The sequence below is a fragment of the Misgurnus anguillicaudatus genome, chromosome 10 (genome assembly GCF_027580225.2).
Source record: "Misgurnus anguillicaudatus chromosome 10, ASM2758022v2, whole genome shotgun sequence".
Classification (NCBI taxonomy): Eukaryota; Metazoa; Chordata; class Actinopteri; order Cypriniformes; family Cobitidae; genus Misgurnus; species Misgurnus anguillicaudatus.
In genome coordinates this window covers 15,217,520-15,240,639 of record NC_073346.2, presented here as the reverse complement: position 1 = coordinate 15,240,639, position 23,120 = coordinate 15,217,520, and the positions used below count along the sequence as shown (strand labels likewise).

Here is a 23,120-nt window from a genome sequence, read left to right as displayed (position 1 = left end):
TGGGATAGGCAGTTCTGCACAACAAGAGTGAACACTATGGCTCTAAACAAGCACCACAAGTATTAGTACCCGTGACAAGTCCTTGCATTATTTTTGTTTACAATTACTGTTCAAAGTTTATTAATTATAAATTAATATTAAAGTTCATCAGTGTTAATGTTAAAGAAAGTCCTTATTTTACTCAGTTGTGGTCAGGAAAGACAAGACTCAGGGGGGTAACAAATAAATACTTTATATTTGAATCAATATCAGTTTAAAGACAAAAGATAAAAACTTGATTCAATCAAAAAAGTGAGGGCTGACAAACCCTGTATCAACAAACAGGAAAAAGTTCAATCCACATACATAAAAGTGCACTTTTTATAAAGGCAGATATACAACAGCTTGATCCAGGAGATTATGAAGTACATCCAAATTTGGTCATTCAACAAAACACACCGAATCTTATCAGCAGTGCTTTCTAAATACAACATTTCTGCAGAAAACCAAACACTACCTGATATGTGACCAAAGTCCATGTTTCCGGTTAATATAGTCAGATAAATTAACCATGAATGTCTTTTTTGGTTATGTAGTTTTGAGATCTGTTTATATAGAGATCTGTATGTAAGTGCTACATATGTCTGATTATCTTTAACAGCTTCACCCAAGTACAAACGATCAGATACTGATAAATCACCATACAAATGTCACAGAAAACAAAAGCTAAACACCCTGATTAGTGAATACCCTCAAATATGACTAAACACTGCTACAAAAGACTTTAAGAAAACATTTCCAAAATGTTCTCAATCAGTTAATACAATTATTTATATATTTGATAGAAAAACTTGTGCGCAAAACATTTTACAATTCATAATTGTAAATACTGCTAAAGGATTGCCACTGTTTACTGTAACTCTACCCATGTAGTGTAAATCACAGTAATAAATCATATACTGTACAATATTTGGCATCTATACCTTATAGAGGCAAGCATTTTAAGGGCTAACATGCTATAGTTGTGGTTTTAAATTCACATTTGACAAATGTATTTCAAAAGCCATAGCTTGTTTTGTATTTCCTGCAGGCTATTTTCTATACAGTTAGTGCATATATATCATTTACTTTTGACAGGTCAGCAGATAAACAACATCTTATTTAAAGATATATTTTTAAAGCACAGAGAGCCATTGATGAAGCTGTAAAATACATTTGATAGCAATGTGTTCTGCATTCATCTCGAGCATCTCAAACGCATTGTCTCTCCTACCCGTTTTCAACATGTTTGCTCTTTAAAGCTTTTTTAAATCTATCTTCGCTTCTCCTTTTTTATGGGTTTATCCTGTGTACGATCACAGCTCTCAGCACAACTCGGGCCACTGAGATCCGGCTCAGGGCATGGTGACCTCTGATCCACGGAAGTTCCACCCAGGGCTTTGTTAAATTTCTGTCTGCTAAGCAGTCACAAGTATCCTCCTAAAGTCAGATTTGGATGAGGCATGTTGTTTTGATGCTGGCTGGGATGCTGTGCTAGATGTGTCGCGTTACTCTCCACTGCGTAGTTTGTGAGTCTGTGACCGCCATTCTGAAACTGAATCAGAGAGGTGATTTTAGTAGTATATTAAAAGAATACTCCACTTGATGTCTTTTTTTGTACAGTCAGGAAGAAATTAAGTTTTTTGAGCAAAACTCAAAATATATTTTCTCCGTATAGTGGACTGTAATGGACAGTTTCAATGCAGTTTAAAATTGCAGCTCCAAAGGGCTCTTAACGATCCCAAATAGGGATGTCAATTTATGCAATTTCCCATATTCGATGATTGTTTAAATTAACGATCAATCAATCAAATAATTTAGGGATGCACTGATATGGAAATTTTGGCCGATACCGATAACCGATAACTCTTTATATTTGGGGGGCGATAACTGATATATATAGGCCGATAAATATTCATATTATTTTCACAATGAAAAACTCCCAGACCGCGGACATCTTGTCTTTGCGCTAGACTAGCATACTCTTCTTAAGCCCGCAACACGTGTCATCTTCGTGCTATGTCACAGAAAGCACCAATCAAAACTCCACGTGGCCAGCAATGAGCAAGTGAAGTGGTTCAACAAACCAAAATAATCCATCATTTATCGGCTTTTATTTATCGGCCTAATTTTACTATCAGACTGATAACCGATAATATAAAAAATAAGCAGTTATTGGCCGATAACGATATGTCGGCCAATATATCGTGCATCCCTAAAATAATTGTTAACAGTAATAGTGCAAAAAGTTACTGCAGTGGCATAAAAGTTAGCCAATGAAAAAGTGTGTGTAAAAATGCCATTCCTCATGCAAATTAAAATATTTTATTTAGTCTAAATAACATGCCAGTGGAATTGTAAAAATAGTCAATGTAGTTGGTGTTTTGATAAAATCATCCATTTTAAACTTATCTCGTAATGAAACAAAATGACTAATAGACACATTGTATTACTCCGCCTCACTTGGGCACTCTGCAACAGTTGAGTCAAGATAAAAGTTTCATTATCATCAAGTGTTATTTTTCTAGTTGTTCACCTCGCTTTCCAATTCGTTGATACACAGTTTGTTGTAATTATATCCGACAAGGGCACTTTTCCCGTCGTCACCTCAGCTTAGCCCTGCGCCGTACTTTCAGCAAAGATGCTTATATTGTGGAGATGGCAACCTTTCATTAGAAAACACGTAACAGTCAACTTTGCTAGCGTGTAGCACCTCAGCCAGTCTATAGACTCCTTCACAGTTCACGTCACAGGTGGTTCCCACTGCGCATGTCAGGGTCAGAAAAGTCATTACAGCAGATTGAGTTGCGTGTTATTCGGTATGGTCAAAAATGCCTACTTGCGTCATGGGCTTTGAAAAATCGCACCAGGTCATCCGTTAAAGGAATAGTCTACTCATTTTCAATATTAAAATTACCTTAATTACCTTAACTAAGAATTGTTGATACATCCCTCTATCATCTGTGTGCGTGCACGTAAGCGCTGGAGCGCGCTGCGACGCTGCGATGGCGTTTGGCTTGGCCCCATTCATTCAATGGTGCCATTTGGAGATAAAGTTAGAAGTGACCAAACACATCAACGTTTTTCCTATTTAAGACGAGTAGTTATACGAACAAGTTTGGTGGTACAAAATAAAACGTAGCGCTTTTCTAAGCGGATTTAAAAGAGGAACTATATTTTATGGCGTAGTGGCACTTTTGGGAGTACTTCGACTCGCCTGAAAAGTCCGCTCCCCTTTTCACTCTCATAATAGGAGAGGGAGGGTGTTACTGCGCCGAGTCGAAGTATTCCCAAAAGTGCTATTACGCCATAAAATATATTTCCTCTTTTAAATCCGCTTAGAAAAGCGCTACGTTTTATTTTGTACCACCAAACTTGCTCGTATAACTACTCGTCTTAAATAGGAAAAACGTTGATGTGTTTGGTCACTTCTAACTTTATCTCTAAATGGTACCATTGAATGAATGGGGCTAAGCAAAATGCTATCGAAGCGTCGCAGCGCGCTCCAGCGCTTACGTGCACGCACACAGATGATAGAGGGATGTATCAACAATTCTTAGTTAAGGTAATAACATATTTTAATATTGAAAATGAGTAGACTATTCCTTAAAGTTTTTCGGGATTCCTGCAAATCTCAAAAATAAAAAACACAACATCTGTGGCTGCAAGCAATTAAACGTGCAAACTGGGACAATGCAAATATCAAAGAGGCTTGTGTTTGTAGTGCTCACTTCATTTGAGGTAAGTCATATTTTTTCAGCCCTGTTAGATTAAAATAGAAAGCCTAAATGGTATGAACAGTTTGACCCCATGCTGCACGCGCACACGATAGTCATTCAATGTTTTCAAACCTTGAAGGGGTCTATAATGATCAGTGATATATGTTGTGGGCATTCAGAGTGTAAGGACAGCCAGTTACAATTTACATTTTACAGTTTCTTGCCAGAATTTAAGATTACATTTTAATCTGTTCATTAAAAACGGCTTCTGGTCTCCTTCCCTGTGTATATCAGCATTAGCAGGGTTGCTATGCTAATCTTGCAGGCTTCCCTCTTTGCTTTCAGTATCCTAATCGTATTTGCTGTATCAGACCCTATCAGATCCACTGCGGATGTCATTTCGTTGCGTTGGCAGCCAGCCTCGTCTCACATGTCTTAAAAAGGCCAGGTGTGTGTTTGGCATCTTTGTGACCATGGCTAATTTAACTTCTGTGCGCTCGCATCATTTTTTTTTCTCCGGCTGTATGTGTTTTGTGCAGGCGCCGCACACACGTGCATGATCTTGCTTATTTGACAATCGTTACGTTTTTATCAATTTACTTCTTATCGATAATTAATTGAAGATCGAGTAATTGTTAACATCCCCAATCCCAACCGAGGCATTAGGGTCTTATCTAGTGAAACAATCGTCAGAAAAAAATCAGCCAAGAAATTATATGGACTTATAAACCACAACTTCTCGTCCCGAACCAGCCGTGTGATGCGCCAGCGCGACCTTATGTAATCACGTCTAAAGGTCAAGCATTACATATGTGAAACGCACACTTGCGGACCATTTTAAACAATAAACTGACACATAGAGCCCTATTTTAACGATCTAAGCGCATTGTCTAAAGCGCACGGTGCACAGTCTAAATGGGTGTGTTCAATGCCACTTTTGCTAATTTAACGACGGGAAAACTGGTTACATTTCAGTCCTTTAATCTATCATATTTAAAAGTGTTTTTGTGCTTTTGCCCATTCATGTAAATAAGCAAACCCGTGTTTTCGTCCCGTTTATAGGCGCATTATACTAACACGCTCTTTAAATAACAAAAAAACATATTGCGTTTTTGTTGGTCAATGGCGTAGTTTATTTTAGTTGTCTCAAAATAGCGCCTGAACACACCTTGTTTTCAGATCAGAATGCCCATAGGTGCAAAATTGGACGCAAATGCATTTGCTGTTTAAACAATGTGGTGCTAAACGTGAAAATCATCATTGCGCCGGGTTGAAACTAGCAAAAGACACTTGCGTCGCGCATTGCGCCGGGTGTATAATAGAGCCCAAACCATTGGAATGGTCCCCTTTCTCCATCCTGAGCAGTAGTTTCGCATACGTCATGCGTGAACTTTTCATATGATTACGTAATACGTAAGGTCATGCTGGTGCACCACACGGCCAGCGCAAGACGAGAAGCCGTGGTCTAAAAGTAATTTTTTGCAAAAATGACAATTGTTTCATTAGATTGTTTAGAGACCTTTGAAGCTGCAATTTTAAATTGATCCACTAAAGTCCACTATATGGAGAAAAATCCTGGTATGTTTTCCTCAAAAAACGTAATTTCTTCTTAACTGAACAAAGAAAGACATCAACGTGTGATGACATGGCGGTGAGTAAATTATATTTTTTTCCTTGGAATATTCCTTTAAATATATATATTTACACCCTTAACATAAATTTTTTTATTACACATACCTGGTCTATGTAAGATTGCGGATCCAGGCTTAGTCCGACGCCCACCCCTACATTCTGTCCCAGCTGCCTATTCCTATCAATACCTCCACCGTCCAGGCTGCTAAGCAGCTCTTCGAGGTCCTGAGTGATGAACGCACTCACATCTGTGTCACCTGCAGTAATATAAGGTGAGGAGAGCTCCTGGGAGCAACTTATGGACACAGTGTTGAGATGGTTTCTGTAAGAGTTCTCAACTTCCAGAGGGCACGTCTCACTGTAAAAGTATTCAGACTCCTGAAGCCCTGGCTGGTAGAGAGGAGGAACCTGCTGGCTGTCGCTGACTAGAACGTGTGGGATGTTACTACGAACCTGAGCATTTCTGAGTTGAAGGAGAGGTGGAAGATTTGGAGTCTCTTGGTTCATGATGTGAACCTGCTGTTTTTGGACAGTTATGTGTGAACAGTCACATTGTGTGATTCCTGTCCCACTGTTTGTAAGAGGCAACGTTTGCTGGCGAATTTGAGGATTATTTTGATGCTGCAGTTGGGTCTGCGCTTCAGGATGCTCCATTATGAAGGACATTGGTTCTTCTAACATAAGGGAATTGCTTAAATATGGTTGCGAGGTTACCACAGGCACTTCCCATGAAGGGGTGACGGTCTGTGTAGGGTTCCCTACAAGGTTACCCTGAACATCACTGGTCTTTATTTTGAGAGAGTGCTGGATGTAGGACAAGACTCCATCTGTGAGGTCTCTCATGTTGTTGCCATCATCATGGTCAATGCTAAGGAAGAGTTCATCATTGAGATCTTCCGGGCTGATCCCTAAACTCCCCATGAAGTTCAAGATCTCACAGTTGTCGTCTCCTCTAGAAGCAGTAATTGGCTGCTGTGTGAACAGAGAGCTCTGACAGATGCTCTCCTGCCGATTACTAGTAAAGAAGACATCCAGATCCTCTTTACCTAAGCACTCTATGGAGGGTAATGTTTGAACTGAACCTGCAGGGCACACATATATAGACTCGTCCTGCTTCAGCATGGAGCCCAGCAGGGAGTCAGGGTCTAGGGTTCTGGTGGTTTGGGGTTGATCGCTGTCACCCGGGGCACTGGGATCAGAGGGTGTGGTGTTTTTGAGAGATCTGGGAAGGTTGGTTTCGTAAAGAACAGCCTCGCCTGTGGTAAAGCTAAATGGGAGCGTCATAGTGCGCTTTCTCAGGTTCTCCTCACCCTCCTCATCCCTATAAAAAATGAAAGGACTCAATATCAGTCACAAGCAAGAAACAAAGACCTTGCTCAAGAAACAAAGACCTTTTGTTTACAAATCTGACCCACAATGCCATTTTGCAAGTGATGAAATAGTACCCAGCAGGAAATATCCATTGTTTAACCGTCTTTGTTAACCACAGACCCAATAAAGTCCGGCTATGAGTTACCCACTTCGAGCCAAAATGAACTTGAATTTGGTTGAAAATGTCATTTTTGCCAAAATAACTTGTAAAAAAATGATATCCATCATTTAAGCAAAGTTAACAGTGATTAGAAGGTATTTGGTTTCATTAATTCATTTTATTTTATTTATTTTTGGGTCATAGTTACATTTTCACTGACAGCCCAAATTTAGCCTTGTTTTAGCCTGGATATATGGGCTGTGTTTGGACATCTATTAGATCACTTTTAAGCACAAAATTGCTTGCTGGGTATAGTCAATATTTCCTATAACTTTACCACACAACAAATAAGAGAAGCTGTGTCTGCTTTCCCTGATTTAAATCTGATTTAATTTGGATATAGATGTGGTTTGGATTGGGTAATGTAATGTGTGGGTTTCTGCTGTTCTGCAAATAGATTTTTTAGCTTGGATGTTCAAAACTAGATTATAAGCCACTTTCAGAATTGATGATTTTACTGAATTTACTCTAAGAAACATTTCCTGATGTTTTCTAGTTGTGCATTCAACAGCAAAAAAAGATCATTTCACATAGGGGCATACGTGATCGCTCGCTGAGAGGCGATGATGCAATCGGGCTGCCCATTTTTGTAGACGAGTCTGGCGTTGGCCTGGACCCAAACCCAGTGATTGTTTTTAGTCAAGAGCCTGAAAACAGTCAATCCACTTTCACCCGTCTTTATCACTGCATTGGAGAAATTAGAAACATTTCAGCTATTAAATGTACAAAATAAGGCCTTTTACAGGTTTCAGAAAGCTGTTACATAAACCAAGTGCTGTTTAACTCTTACCCTGCCATTGACGAGTTGTCTCGTCAATTAAGAGAAAACTTTGCATAAAAAAAAACGTGTTCCTGATTAATTTTTTATTTAATCTGCAATACTGTGATACTTGCGCAATTTATGAAAAAATTGAAGCCACAACATTATTTACTAATTTTAAACTCTGTGTATGTTTTGATAATCACTCTGAATCTGATCTTTAACAAAATTCCTTCACAAAAATGCAACTATTTTAGCTTTTTGCTAAAAAATTTTTTTAAAGAAATACTCATATTTAATAGTTTATAAGCAGAGAAAAAATATAAATAGGATACAACGTTTTTTTTTCCATTTTGCATGTTCTGTTCTTTCATTTAATATATTTGTATGTTTATATATTTTTAGAAGAACATTTTCCTGGAAGGCATTTTGTGAAACTTTTGTGAAAAAATGCTGGCGGGAAACTTTTCAAAAAATGGCTAGCGGGAAATAAGTTAAAAGCAATGACATAGTTATAGTACAGTTTTTATTATAGTAAATGTATTGACATGATATTAAAACTAAACTATTTTGAGTCAAGTGTGTGCTGTGGATGTAGTGTGTTTATCCATTCTGTAGTAAAAGGTATTCTTACTGCGCATGTGGTTCTCGGCGCAGTACAGCATGTCAGCTGCATGAATGAATTGATAACCTGAGCCACGGTAGCACAGCTCTGCCTCTGTGTAGCCCAAAACAGTCTTCCCTCTGTGAAGGAACAAAAAAAAAACACAGAGCTTTGAAAGTGAAATGAGATGTGGCTGGTTTGTGAATTCAAGCAAAAGAAACTTAAACAAATAATTTATTAAAAGTTTTGTTTTTAAAGTGGTTAACTTGTTAGTGTATTGCTTTTTACATGGCATTAAACAATTCCCTTACCAACACTTACCTGCCAGAAAAACAAACAAAACCAGCATTCAAATCTTCTCACATGTGATTGTAGCTTGGCGTACGTGACTTACTTTGCATCACAAGCAGTGGGTGTGAAATCCAGTTTGTGTTTGGTTCTGAACATGAAGCTCTTAGTGCGGATCTCCAGTATGGACGGCGGCTGCACGGGGCAGACCAGCGCAAACAGGGCCAGCTGAGGAGGGATGGGTTTGCCATCTACTGTCCTCTCATTCTGACCATACAGGAACTTCAGACGCCCCTGAAAATTCACGGCCTGTATAAAAATAAGGCACGGGGTAGACAATGTGATACATGACCCACACTAAAGTTTATATTGTACTTACTTTGCAAACAAAGGTGCTTGTTAATTTCTAAACCATCAAACAAGGCTTAATTATGTTTGCAATGAGAAAGATTTCATGTGTCAGTAGTACTACAACTCAAAGTGTTATAAGTAAACAATAAAGCAATAACAACTATGTGACTATAATTATAATAAACAATCAAGTATAATTAAAGTAATTCTTTGATCTCCCACACTTATTTTTCAGTACACTTCAAAAGGACAATGTGACCCTAATTATGGTTTAATTTTTTAAAACATCTGCATGAAACAACTTGGATCATAAAAATAACAGTGACACTGAAACTGACTAATTGATTAGTAAACTGGACAAGTTTGTGCCTTATGATGATGTATCAGATACTGTAATCTTGTTATCTTCAAAGCACATTTCTTTTTGGGATAAATAAGGCAATGGCCTATCACTGAACCCAAAAGATGGTGAGGTTAGCTTTATGAATTTATTGTAAGTGCTAATCTCAACACTAGGATAGTGTCATCATAAGGCTTGGTTAAGAATTCATTGTTAAAGATGCATTGTGTAACTTTTAGAAGGATCTCTTGACAGAAATGCAATATAATACTTATAACTACATTATCAGTGGTGTATAAAGACCTTTATCCACATACACAAAGGGTCCACTTAAATGGAAGTCACCATTTCGGGCCACCATTTCTACAGTAGCCCTACACGGACAAACAGTTTTGCCACTACATTGTCTCAGACAATTATGCGTTTGTCCTGTACAGTGTTGGTCAAGTTACTTGGAAATAGTAATTAGTTACTGATTACTGATTACTCCTCCAAGAAAGTAATCCTGTTTCAGATGTGTGAATAACCCATAAAAACCTTCTAATAGAGTTCATCAAATGACCATTTTTGTCCATAAATGCATGTAATCTATAAAATATAGATATATAGTCTGTTGTTTACATCAGATTTCGCATGAACGTGTATGAGATGGAGCCGCAGCGGTCATGTCAGCTGGGGTTCAGGGTTTTTTCAGTAAGTTTCACATTTAAGGTGCACGCGAGGGGGTAGGATTTGTCCGGGGAGTCGGATTTCGGTACAACACCTGCTTGCTAGGTGTTTGCTCAGATTTGAGGTGGAAGTTTATGAAACAAAATCAAGGTTAAATAACGCAGTAACGCAGCCTGCTTCGGGGAAGTAACAGTAATCTAATTACTGTTTTTGCAGTTGTAATCCCTTACTTTACTCGTTACTTGAAAAAAGTAATCGAGCTAGCTTGCTTCTCTATGCATTTCAAAAGGGAGGGGTGAGCTGTGGACTGAGCCATTAGTTACAATTCACCAACCAGTAGATGGGGCTAAAAATCTACACAGTGCACCTACTTTATTGCTAAAAAAAACGTAATTTTGTGTATTTGGTATAATACAATGTGTTTGCGTGGTTTATGGTAAAAAAACCTGGAACACATGGATTTTGTACAAAACTGTCCCTGATTGGCCAGCTAACCTGTTCGTTGTGATTGGTCTGGATACCTCTGACATCAGCAGGAAATGTGACGCTCATTACCATGTTTGAAAGATTCGGTCACAATGCAATGCTGACAGGAGTTAACTAACAGGCTGTGAGTTCTAAGCGGGAGGAATTATGATAATGTCGGTCTTTATTACATCGCCAATTCCAGGAAGTAAACTGTTGCCTACAATCTGTGTGTTTGTTGTAGTCCAAGAAAAGAGATTTATGTTGGAGACGATAACTCACGTCATTGTTTACTTTAGGGTTTGTACCTTTTGCATCGTTAACATGTACTAATACACACCAAAGGAAATGTAAAATCGTGAATCGTACCATTGGTGCTCTTTAATGGTGAAACGTCTTTCACACAGTAATTTCGGTAAATTACCATGAATTTGCCAGAATGAATTTAACAGTAAATACAAAAATGTGCCGTCCACACACAAGCAGTGACTTTCCGCCTTTTTATCAGTAAGATATCATTCACACATCAGTACTAACATACTGGTAAACTCAGTGGGAATGTGAAAATTACCTCTAAACTGCTGCGCGGCGAGCTCAGTGTTGTATTTGTAAACAATGGCGGCTCAGGACTTCATATCCACCATTCGTATTTTTATGTTTTTACTTCTGTGGCAAACGCTGACTGTCACGCAGTTGCTCGTGACCAAACACTGTATTAGATGACTTCACACAGAACTGAACTGGGGAAGAGTCGCAAACCTGCATCTTGAACCGCAGAGGGTGTGCTAAGGACGTCTGCAATTCGGCAAATAGATGGTAAGCAGTTTGAAACAACTTTGGTGAAGAAATGTGGATGTTAACTTCAGGTGTGCTCGACTTTAAAGCAGAGTGCGTGTGGAAACGTCGTAAACATTGTAGGGGTAAACGCATCTGTATCAAAACATTATGATTGACCCAAAGCTGTCAGCGTTTTCTGACGTTGTCCATTCTAAATTAAGGTGACCAGACGTCCCCGTTTTCCGGGGACAGTCCCATTTTTTGGTGTTCTGTCCCCAAGTGGAGCTGTCCCGGAAATGTCCCCGTTTAATAGCACGTCCAAAACAACCAGCAAAAACACAGAAAAACCCGATCAACATGTAGCCTTTGTAGTACCAGACCGGAGCAATCATGTAATGATAATTTTCACCAGCAGAGGGGGCCGCGAGCTACTTGGTTTCGCGTCACTGCTCTAGCGAAGAAGAATTTACTACGAGACACATGAGAACGCGTCATCAAGTTATCATCAATCAAATTATCATAAGATATGAAAACGGGGGTTAAGATACTAACTACTCATGTTAAATTAAAGTAACAAACCAATGAAGTGAACTGATCACAGCATGGTGCTGAGCATTTGTTTTGTGTAGGCTAACGTTAATATGTTTACATTTTGCATTATTCCTTCTGTGTTTCACGTTTACAACACTATGAAATCAGCTGAAGTAGTACCTTAGAAGTAATGTTTGATGAGGTATGTCTGTGCATTGTATAAAAAGGGAATTTTTTTATTTAGGCTACAGAATTAAAAATTTTAATCAATTAAACACGAAACACTGCAAAAATAACTTTCTTATTAATATTTTTCTCTTGTTTTCAGTACAAATATCAAAATTTTTTAAAATCAAGATGCATTTTCTTGATGGGCAAAATAAGAAAAAAGCCTAGTTTTTAGACCAAAAATATCAAATTTGTGCTAAAAACAAGCAAAAAACCCCAAAAAAACAGCCAACACTCAATTCAAGAAAAAATGTCTTACACCATTTTTTGCATGTTTTAAGCACAAATTGACTTCAATTTATTATTTTTTTGTCTTATTTTTTGTTAGGGGATTTTGCTTATCAAGAAAATGCATCTTGATTTCCGATTTTTTTCATATTTTTTACTAAAAACAAGACAAAAATACTATTAAGTAAGAAGTAAATCATTTTTTGCAGTAAACCCAAACCAATAAAAAGAAGAAAACTTTAAAAACGTTTTGTCCCCATTTTTTATTTCAAAGATAACAACTAATAAGATTTTAATGATATTTTGACCATTGAACTGGGAAATGTCCCCGGTTTTCATTAAAAAAATCTGGTCACCTTATTCTAAATGCCAGTAAGCCTTATTATCCGTTCATACATAGTGCTTACCAGTAAATTCCTGGTAATCTTACAACCTCTCTAACTGGTAAATTAGCAGCACTGATTTACCAGAAAGGTTCTGTTAACACATGACCTATAAACTGCAATTTCCCTGCAATTTACCAGTAAAGACTGTATGTGTGAAATGGACTAATGACTGGGCCATTACAACAAGCAAATAATTATCAACCACAAACAAACTTAAGCAAACAAGGAGTGACACGGTTAGGATTTCACCATTACAGCAGATGTCATCTTAAAGTTGTGCAGCCACAGACCTAACATTAGTCAAAACAATGCTATCTAAATTAGCTTTTGTTATGTGTCAAGTTCTGTATTTACAGACAAATAAGTCTTTAAATTCACCCTTTGGTCAGGATTATTGTACGATCATTAGCTTTTTGACTTTTAATTACCGGCTTAGCAAGGTGAGCACCATTTTTAAATCCTTACATTTTATTCTCCACAATGTTCTAGTAATAATTCAGCCTCAACGTACTTACTACATTCAAACTTTGTATGAAGATCATTTTTGCATTTTTATTAGGTGTGCTATTTCTAATTGTAATAAACTTTATACATTTTAAATAAAACTTTAAGCATCTTACTGTACAGAATCTCAGTAAACCTACAGTAGAACCTTGCCAGATGTATCAGAAATGAATTTGTAATATAAATAAATATATTCAACTCACAAGAAAACCAGATGAGTTATCCAGGAGACATCTTAACCTGCAAACAAAATTTCGCTCAAGGAAGGTGGAGTTCTCTGGTGGCAGCTGCTCTGGACTGGAGTACATCTGAGGCAGTGGTGCATCTTGGGAAGCTTTGCAAAACACATACAAGTACCCAATTCAATACAATAATGCATTAATGGCAATATTTTGACCCTGCAGTGTGCATCACTCACTGAAAACAACGTCCTTGCTAAAAGATGAACTACTGCTAAGTGTGTGTGTGCTGATAAAGTTCTTGTAGTGAATTCCAGTTACAAACAACCAGGCATTAGATCTCTAATGAAAACTCATCCAGTGGTTTGAGTCTAAAACCAGAATAAACTGGCACAGTCCTTAAAGAAATATTCCATTTTCTTAAAAGAAAAATCCAGATAATTTACTCACCACCATGTCATCCAAAATGTTGATGTCTTTCTTTGTTCAGTCAAGAAGAAATTATGTTTTTTGAGGAAAACATTGCAGGATTTTTGTCATTTTAATGGACTTTAATAGAGCCCAACATTTAACACTTAACTCAACACATAACAATTTTTTCAACGGAGTTTCAAAGGACTATAAACGATCCCAAACGAAGCATTAGGGTCTTATCTAGCAAAACGGTTGTCATTTTTGACAACAAAAACAACAAATATACACCTCCAAAGCACAACCTCTCGCCCAGACCCGGTCCAGCGCGACCCAACGCAAATGCGCAGTGACGCAGGGAGGTCACGTGTTACATAGAGAAGAGTTTCGTTGCAAAACGAGATAACCACCGTTTTTTTAATTGTTCAGAAATCCTGTTTTTTGGTTGTGCATTCCAATTAATTTCAGTGCAACTGCAGTTGGTTTGTTTTGATTTAAACCGTCATAACTTAAAAAATACAGCTAAGTAGCACCATAAAACAAAATAATAACATTATAAAATAATAATAAACATTTTTTGTCAAAATTTTAAAAAATGGATTAATCTCATTTTGCAACGAAACTCTTCATATATAAAACGCACATTTGCGGACCATTGTAAACAATAAACTGACACAATGACATTAATTAGTATCAGTTGACATACAACAACGTCGGAACGGTCCTCTTTCAACACACTTGTAAAAACTGGGGCAGAGTTTCGCGTTCGTCCTCTGTGACCTCTTGACGTCACGACGCATTGCGCGGGGTCACGCCGGCGCATCACGACCGGATCTAGACGAGAAATTGCGCTTTAAAAGTGCACATCTGTCATTCTTATTGTCAAAAATGACAATCGTTTTTGCTAGATAAGACCCTTATGCCTCATTTGGGATTGTTTATAGTCCTTTGAAACTCCGTTGAAAAAAACTCTTAAGTGTTGAGTTAAGTATTAATTGTTGGGGTCTATTAAAGTCCATTAAAATAAGAAATCCTGCAGTTTTCCTAAATAAAAAAAATTTCTTCTCGACTGAACAAAGAAAGACATCAACATTTTGGATGACATGGTGGTGAGTAAATTATCTGGATTTTTCTTTTAAGAAAATGGAATATTCCTTTAAACAACAACTATAAAACTGGGCTTGGGTGGAGCCAGTGTATTTGGCACAGTACATAAACACAGGAATCCTCAAAAGCATATAAATGAAAAGCAAACATGTAGAGCATCTAAAAAGTAGCTGTTCATTAAAGCGTAACTAAACCCCTGGTCAGAGCCTGACTCCACCCACTGACAATATTTGAAAAATGCAAGAAAAGTGGGCAGATCCCAACGGAGATAGAGGGGACGAACTAAGCTCATACCAATCATGTGGTGAGATCGTAACAAGGGCGTGGTGAGCTTGAACCTGCTTACGTCACAAGTCATTTTTTGGACCCAACATCCAATAGGAAAATTCAACTGCAGTAGCCACCGTTCAACCTGAAGAGGGCAGCACTCAGACGTTTTTACACCATATATTGTAGTATTGAAACACTTTATATCCAAATGTCAAAAAAACTTACTAAAATCAATGAACAGCACTAATAAAGCCCCATTCTTACAGATCATTAACTAAAAAAAGTTGGTTTAGGGTTTAGTTACGCTTTAAACGTATGCCTCATGATGCACAAAAAGAAATAACATTTTGTTTGTATATGTGGGCAGTACATCTGAAACACTTTATAGTGATGAAATTGCAATAAATTCTTATAGTTGTCAGTGTTTTATGGCCAGATCTGCTCACAAACTGTCTAGAGGGAAATTTAGTTGTTTTTTTTTACCTTGTACTAGCTGTCCAGAGTCTGGGATGCAGCTGGGCTTGAGTGCCCAGTGAAGCTGTTTCTGAAACTCAGCCCGGTCGTCAGTGTGAACAAGCTCATAAACACTCTGTTGGATCAGATCCGACTGCAGGCCAAACACATCAGTCACATTGCTCATTACATATTATAAACACATTATATTTTTTATCAACAGTCATTTTGACTATATGTTGAAAGAGTATCCTCTATAATCTTTAGCACATAATCAAAATCCCGTTCCTTGAATCAAACCCTGATGTCTTGGCTATTAATCCATTAACCGGGCCGCAGGCAGGGCTTTATCAGTGTGAGATCACATTAACAAGCAAGTCTAATGAGACTGCTTTGGCTTAATAGGGAGTAAAAAAGAAAGAGAGGGTGGATTTTTTTTCATTGTAGGGTTGTTGTTTGTTACAAGCAATAACAAACCTGATGAAACCCCAAGTAGTCCTCAACGGTCGACGAAGTGTAGAAGATCGTGCCATTGGAGGTGACCACCAACACAAAGCCATTTATAACCTGTGAAAGGAGGTATATTTTGTTTGATCTCTTTTGTTTTGTGGAAAAGTCAATGTTTCGCATGACATGTACAAGACACTCACCTGTAGCAACAGCTCTCCCTCCAGCAGCTCCTGAACTTTGCTGTTGTTTGCTATGTGGCTGGATCTCTTTGAGTTCAGGGACACTGCAACAGCAAACAATTGTTCAAACATGAGCAAAATATCCTGTAGGGGTAACCTTAAATATAGGGCTGTTTGCATTGGGCATCCTAAAACTGAAAGTAACAATACCGTACACAATACAGGGCTGAAAATCACTGTTGCTTGGCACAACTCACATGAAATGTTTGCTTATGGATTGATAATGCCATACAGTACAAGGGCAATGAGAGGTCAGAATGTAGAGCAGACAGACATATATTATGTAACTCATTTATTATTATTTTTTAAAAAGTGTATCAATTGTGAACTGCACACCAAAACAATGGTTAAAAAAACATTGTAATACAAAAAGAGTTCTGGTCTGCCAAGCAACCTCTTTTCTATTGAGAACAATCAGTCCACAGTCTCCGTTTACTCCAGTAGATGCCATTACTGAATGAAAAGGTGATTTCTAGTCCTTGTTTAAACAAACCCCTATGGATTTGATACTGCGTGCCAGTGTAACATCAAGATCATATCTGCGCTCTTATAATGCAATGTTTTTCCACGTCTGGCCCCGAAGAACCCCACTGGTTCACCTCAAAGCTTGGCAGGGTGCTTGATATTATACAGTGACTCGGGTCAAAGTTTGCTTCTGAAGCCAGTGACTATCAAACAAGTTTCATAACTCTTCTAACAGAAGTCAAGAGGTCAACGAGTCTGTTTGAATTACTCACGCAAACCCAGGCCCTACTCCCCCAGTGTCGGCCTCTAGAGAGTCTGTGTACTTGCGTACCAAACAATCATCAGGCATCCGTAATGCCTTGGGAGAAAACCAAAGCAAATCCACTCCTGCTTAGCCTGTTTTTACACAGAATCCATTACCAGTTTAAGTTCTCTTTAATGTTAACCACTTGACCACACCTGTGAATTGCACTCCGATATAAAAGACCAATTCTGTTTACTTAAAGGTCACCTAATATGAGAAATTCACTTTTATATGTGGTTTGAACAGAATTGTGTGTCCCCTGTGTGTGTGTGTGTGTGTGTGTGTGTGTGTGTGTGTGTGTACATAACCACCATGTAATGATAAAAATCTCCCTTTTTTAAATCCCCTTAAAACTTTTAACAGTATTAGGGGACAAGCTGATCGCATTTTCTGAGCAAACCGATGTCACTTTACACAGGCCCCACCCACAACCGTCCAAAGATCATAGTTTTATTTTAAATATTCTTTACATAATGTATTATCGTACCGCACATTTATTTTGAACAAAGATGTAAGGTGATTGTCTTATTAAAAACTGGGTATGTTCTCGGTATAGACCCTTTTACTGTTTGTACACAATGATGACGTGGCAGCATATGCGCACGCATTTTGGCAACGGAAGTATGGCAAGAATCAGCAGTGAAGCAACACAGACAGAGAAAGTTATTTAAAAAGTTGACTTTATCAATACATATACCCCCAACACATATGTACGTATATAAGTATATTATATTAATGCAACAAAATGTAAAAAACAGACATTTTCATGCTGGGAAACCGTTTAAATAAACTTTCTGAGTTGCTAACACGTTAGAACCACTGTGGAATAACATCACATCTGTTGCCAAAATGTGCTCGCAGGCTATTTGATCATGTGCGCTTTAAAAGGGTCTATAGATGACAGTAAACGGGGAGGGAAGCAACAGCTCATTTGCATTTAAAGAGACACACACACAAACAGCACTTTTTCCTGTACACTAAAAATGGGCCATTTCAACACGATATAATAAATGATTTATAGGGTATTTGGACCTAAACCTTTACAGGCACATTCTGGGGACACCTGAGAATAATATTAAATCTTGAAAAAATCCCATATTAGGTGACCTTTAAGTGTAAATAAAACAGTGGTTGCCCAATTCCCTACATAATGATTGAGTAACTTCCCTGAATAGTGACTCTGGGTTTTTTTTTAATGAAAAACGATTGATCCAAGTGAAGAATTTGTTATGCTTATCCAAATACTAAGAGCTTATTATTAATGAGAAAGATGTGCAATTTGTACCTTGAAAGGACTGAACCTTTAATTCCTATCTACTATAAAAGGCCTAGAGTATATCACACTTTTAACTTGCACATAGCATACATGTAAGCATTTAATATATAATCTATTTTCATCTATATTACATTTATAATAATGTTAACATAGATAATTTAACTTATAACGTAAACTAATATTATAAACACACAATACATCAAAAAGCACTATGCACCCCCCACCCAAAAAAATCCATTAAAGGTGCATAAAATGTAATGTCAACAAAATAAACAAAACTGTCCGCACACTAAAACATGCAAAGAGACCAAAAACGTTTATCAAAATATATGTTTTTTATTTCACGTATGCAAAGTGAAAATGGTGTCTTACAAACCCTTATTTTGTTTTTTTTAAAGCTCATGCACTTTTCTTCACTTTGCATATTTAAAATAAAAGCCTTTTTATAGACCATTTTTTATCTCTTTGTATGTTTTTAGTGTTTGGACAATTTTGCATTAAAGGACAAGTTCGGTATTTTAACCTTAAAGCCCGGTTTTGAGATAGTTTATGATGAAATAGAACGGTTTTGACTGAAATTTGGACATATGATGCTGGCCCGAGAATTTTCGGGTGTTTCTTGTATCACCTCCCACCTCAATAATGGGTTTATAGGTGCACTGGAACAATCCTTCCTAAAATGCATTAAACTTTCGTTTACAAAGACGTGAAACTCAGCGAGTGGTCAGGGGTGTTCAATGATGTGCTCACACAAAAATCGCTGCAAAATATGATTCCAACAGGTTTTATCGTAGTTTTTGCCAACTCCATTGACTTGTATTAGATGTGCTGTGAGGTACGGTATTACTCCGCGCCGGGAACGTTGTTTGTATTCTTGCAATTGACAAAGGCGGATTATTGCCACCAACTGGGCTGGAGTGTTTATTATTCAAGCTCTCAACGGAAGAATATACGGGTGTGAGGCGTTTGGAAAAATAGGTCCACAAGTTTACAACGAATGATAAAACAGCTGTTGGAAAGCATCTTTTGCAGTGATTTTTGTGTGGGCATGTCGGTGAACACCCCTGACCACTCGGTGAGTTAAGTTTCACGTCTCTGTAAACGAAAGTCCAACGCATTCTAAGAAGAATTGCTCCTGTGCACCTATACAGCCACCATAGAGGTGGGAGGCGAAACAACAAACACCCCAAAATTCTCGGGGCAGCCGCATACGTCAAAATTTCAGTCAAAACCGCTCTACCTCACCACAAACAATCTGAAAACAGGGCTCCAAGTGTAAAATACCAAACTTGTCCTTTAACACATAATGCATAACATCTGTTCAAGTACACACGTTTCGGCATGGATCAAATTAATTTCTTGGACCTATTAAAATTATGTACACATCTAAACAGCTATAGAAGCAACTGTCAATTAGTGTCTTCAATTTTGCGATTCATGCATAAAACTGTGAAACTAAACTTTTGTGCGGGTGCAAGACAAAATGTGATGTGATCTGTCCCAAGAGTACAAAACAACATGTCTTTATATTGCTTAGCATGTTTCTAGTGTTTTATCAAAATATAGAAACTGCAGCAAACCGAATCTACTGCATAAACTTGGCAAACAAAAAAAGAAACGCCCTTCCAATCTGTCCTTCTTCTATCTCTGTATGCTGAAGACAGAGCTATTGCCCTAGGCCAGATAATTTTTAGAAGATAATGTTATGCACAACATGTTTTAAACAACATTCTAATAATACTTAAGCAACTTCTTTTGGTTAACATTGACACAATTTACCTATCAAAAACAAAACACATTTCTGCAAAAAAAAGATGCTATTGTTGCAGTGTTGATTGGGCTTCCTCTGAATATGATTTCAAATTTATATTTTACCTTCCACAGGATCTCACCCACCCTAGAGACTTCCTGTTTTTTAAAAGTGCTCCCCCTCTTATTTCTCATTGAGCGTATCATACTGTAAACAGCCATGAGATGTGGGTGGGCTTTATAGGAGGAAACAGGCGTGTAAATGTTGAGGTTCTTTAAGTGTTTGGGGCTAGCACTTTAAACATGATCTATATTCACTCTTAAGAGAGGGCCGGACTGCAAAGATTGTTGTGGCTTTTAAACCATGCACCTTTACTATGCTATTAGGGACAAATACTGTACCATGCATCATGTATTACCATTAAAGTGACTTTTGGCTCGCAGATAGCTCACACTTAGCCTCAGTATGGTGAGTTTGTCCAGCTTGGATATGACCTCCTGCGGGAAGGGAAGCTGGCTGCCCAACCTGTCCAACTCTCCATTCAGCCGATCCCGGTGGCGTTTAGAGGGATTTGATTTGACGCTTTCAGGTGGAGGATGTGAACTGTAAATGACAATGCATGTGGTTTTACTGAACTAGTATAGACTGTAGTAGGACATACACCTTACTGTAATGGCAATTGTTTGGAAAGTAATTTTAATTGTAGGTAGTGGTACTGTACATTTATTGGGAAAAATATATATATTTATACCTTGTATGACACAAATTACTCCATATTATTTTCAGATTCATATAAACAATACAGTATCTATTTTGCACCTTGCATATTTCTAGTAAGCACAGAAAACGTCATGCATTTATTTGTGGCACTGTATGATGCTTAAAATAATGTCTAGGTAGGCAGCTCCCTTGTTTTTAAAGAAGTTTGACGTGACTAGTACACATAAATAAGCATTTATAGCTCTCTAGTATGTGATACTTACAAAGTAAATGTATATCAAATATGGCATTAGTTGGGTGATTCTCACGAAACCATTGAAACACCACGGCACTAATAATTTTAGCTTTAAAATGTGTAATATAGTAACATTAAAAAGCATCAGAATTAACACAATACTGTGTTCTTCCTTGCACAATGTGTGATTTCAACATAAGAATTTATAATTGTAAATTTGATCTCATTTTCTGCTGAAATTCTCATTACCGCAATGTGTCCGGCTGTGTTTGAACATGTGTTATATTGTAATTTAATCAAATTAACACAAAAATATTAAGAAAAAAAATAAATGGATGTTTTGCTAGACTACTTTAGATGACAGAAAAAATATTTACTGAATATTCATGTATAATAATAATGAAGAAAAATTAGGAAAATGATGTGTCCATGCCTGATGTTCTCATCCTCCGCAACACTTTTTGAGAACAGTTTAACACACATACAGAATTTTAATAAAGTTTGATTTTGAGTGACCAAGCACATGGACCAGTTACTTCAAGATGGCTACCAGGTAAGATCATTTTTTTACAGTTAATTTGAAATATTGTCTTGTCAGAATGCTTACACGACATTTTGATTATCATTACCGCAACAGATGCTTATTAAATGTTAATTTAATTAATAGAAGCATAATACTTTGATTTTAAATGCATGTGCAGAATCTCCAAATTATGTTCTTTCAGGTTTGTCATGTCATTTTGAAAATATCTCAGTGTTGATGTTTTCTGACTGTTGCGGTAATGAGATTTTTTAGGACTCATTTTTTAAATTATGTTACAAAAAGTGTTAAATGATAAGTAAAAGTTTTTACATTAATGTTCCCATACTTAATGTTCCAGACTTTGTTTTTCAATGTCTGGTGGGAAAAAAAGTAAATTTAAGCAATTTTTACATTCTCATGCTTGACATTTTTAAAACCAAGTTTTCGTGAGAATCACCCAGTTATTTAGCTTTCCACCTTAACAAATACTGTTTCTATAGTTCATTATAGTAAATACTTTAGCACTTTTTAATTGTAGTAAGTTACTGTGATGAGTCTAGTAAATAAAGTCTACTGAGTCTAGTAATTACTAGACTATACATTATTGTATTATCTATTGTATTCTGTAGTTTTAACTATAGTGAATTGATAAACTGTATAGCAAACTTTAGTATTTACTATAGTAAGGTTTAACAATATTGTGGTATTTAGTAGTATATATTAAAGCATACTAGAGTATTCTTTCATATGTCTTGGTTTTGGTAAAGTAAGGATTTATTATATTACCTTTTTGGGATAGGTTTCCTCCGTTTGCGACTTGCATAAACATGAGTGGCGCTCATTATTCCACAGAAACAGATTGGTGGTTAGACAGTGGTTTTGCTCGCTGCTAGCAGGCTAACCTTAATCTGCCTTGGGTTACAGAATAGCTTTCTACTTAAATAAATAAACCTTACTTGCTAACCATTACCCGGCAGCGCTCTTTACATTAGAAACAGTCACCTGTATTACTCCACAGTCACATTGAGAAGGTTAAAGCACAGTGGTCGACACGAGACATGCAGAATAAACATATCTCTCTGTCATGGCTAGGCTAAAATGACAAGCTATCTGTCTATACTAGCCAGGTTGCGTCAAACTTGCTAAAACTTATCTAACGCTACAAAAAACGAACTTTTTGCGGTTTATCAATAGGCTATCATATACTAATACTAACAGCGATAGTCCTTATAGTTAACTGTTGTAGTTTTAACCCGCAGCACACTGACAGTCTGACTAATATTTTGGCTTTGACAGTCTGGATGAGTGATCAGAGCCCCTCCCTCACCTCCGAACCACCTGCTACTTAAACACCTCCTAAAAACTGCAATGTGGACTGTGGTTTTGTCACTTTGGTTTGGGAATTTAAATCGTTACCATAAACCATAAAACCTATAATGGTAACCACAAAAATATCAGCTACTGTTACCACTGAAACCATAAAAGAAATCAATATATGCTAGAAGTTTGTATGAGATTTTAGAGGTTAGTTTGTTGGTTAGTTACGCTGTCAGAAATGAAGGTGCAGAAGCTGTGACTGTGATGTACCCTTTGTCCTAATTTGTATAATTTAGGTACAGATATGTACAAGTATGTATCTTTGAGTAATAATATATATGGTTTACGTACAAATGTGTACTTTATGAAAGGGTACTGCTTTTTACCTTT

General features: G+C 37.2%; 1 protein-coding gene across 1 annotated transcript; it reads right to left on the bottom strand.

The window, feature by feature from the left end:
* Nucleotides 1-216: 216 nt before the first annotated feature.
* Nucleotides 217-22,719, bottom strand: ahr1a (aryl hydrocarbon receptor 1a). Its single transcript, XM_055209647.2, has 11 exons — nucleotides 22,200-22,719; nucleotides 20,354-20,538; nucleotides 16,102-16,184; nucleotides 15,929-16,018; nucleotides 15,482-15,605; nucleotides 13,235-13,365; nucleotides 8,659-8,861; nucleotides 8,295-8,404; nucleotides 7,443-7,584; nucleotides 5,475-6,690; nucleotides 217-1,573 (listed from the first exon to the last, which is right to left on the bottom strand). Exons 1-11 carry the CDS (start codon nucleotides 22,253-22,255, stop codon nucleotides 1,445-1,447), a joined length of 2,469 nt encoding a protein of 822 aa, XP_055065622.2. The 5' UTR covers nucleotides 22,256-22,719; the 3' UTR covers nucleotides 217-1,444.
* Nucleotides 22,720-23,120: the final 401 nt, after the last annotated feature.

Bases quoted from the DNA above. Each gene is read 5' to 3' on its own strand.
- ahr1a (XM_055209647.2), bottom strand. From the start codon at position 22,255: ATGAGCGCCACTCATGTTTATGCAAGTCGCAAACGGAGGAAACCTATC. The intron at 8,405-8,658 runs GTAAGTCACGTA...GTTCCTTCACAG, and splicing joins CCCACTGCTTGTGATGCAAA to AGGGAAGACTGTTTTGGGCT. The intron at 6,691-7,442 runs GTATGCCCCTAT...CATTTTTTATAG, and splicing joins GCCTCTCAGCGAGCGATCAC to GGATGAGGAGGGTGAGGAGA.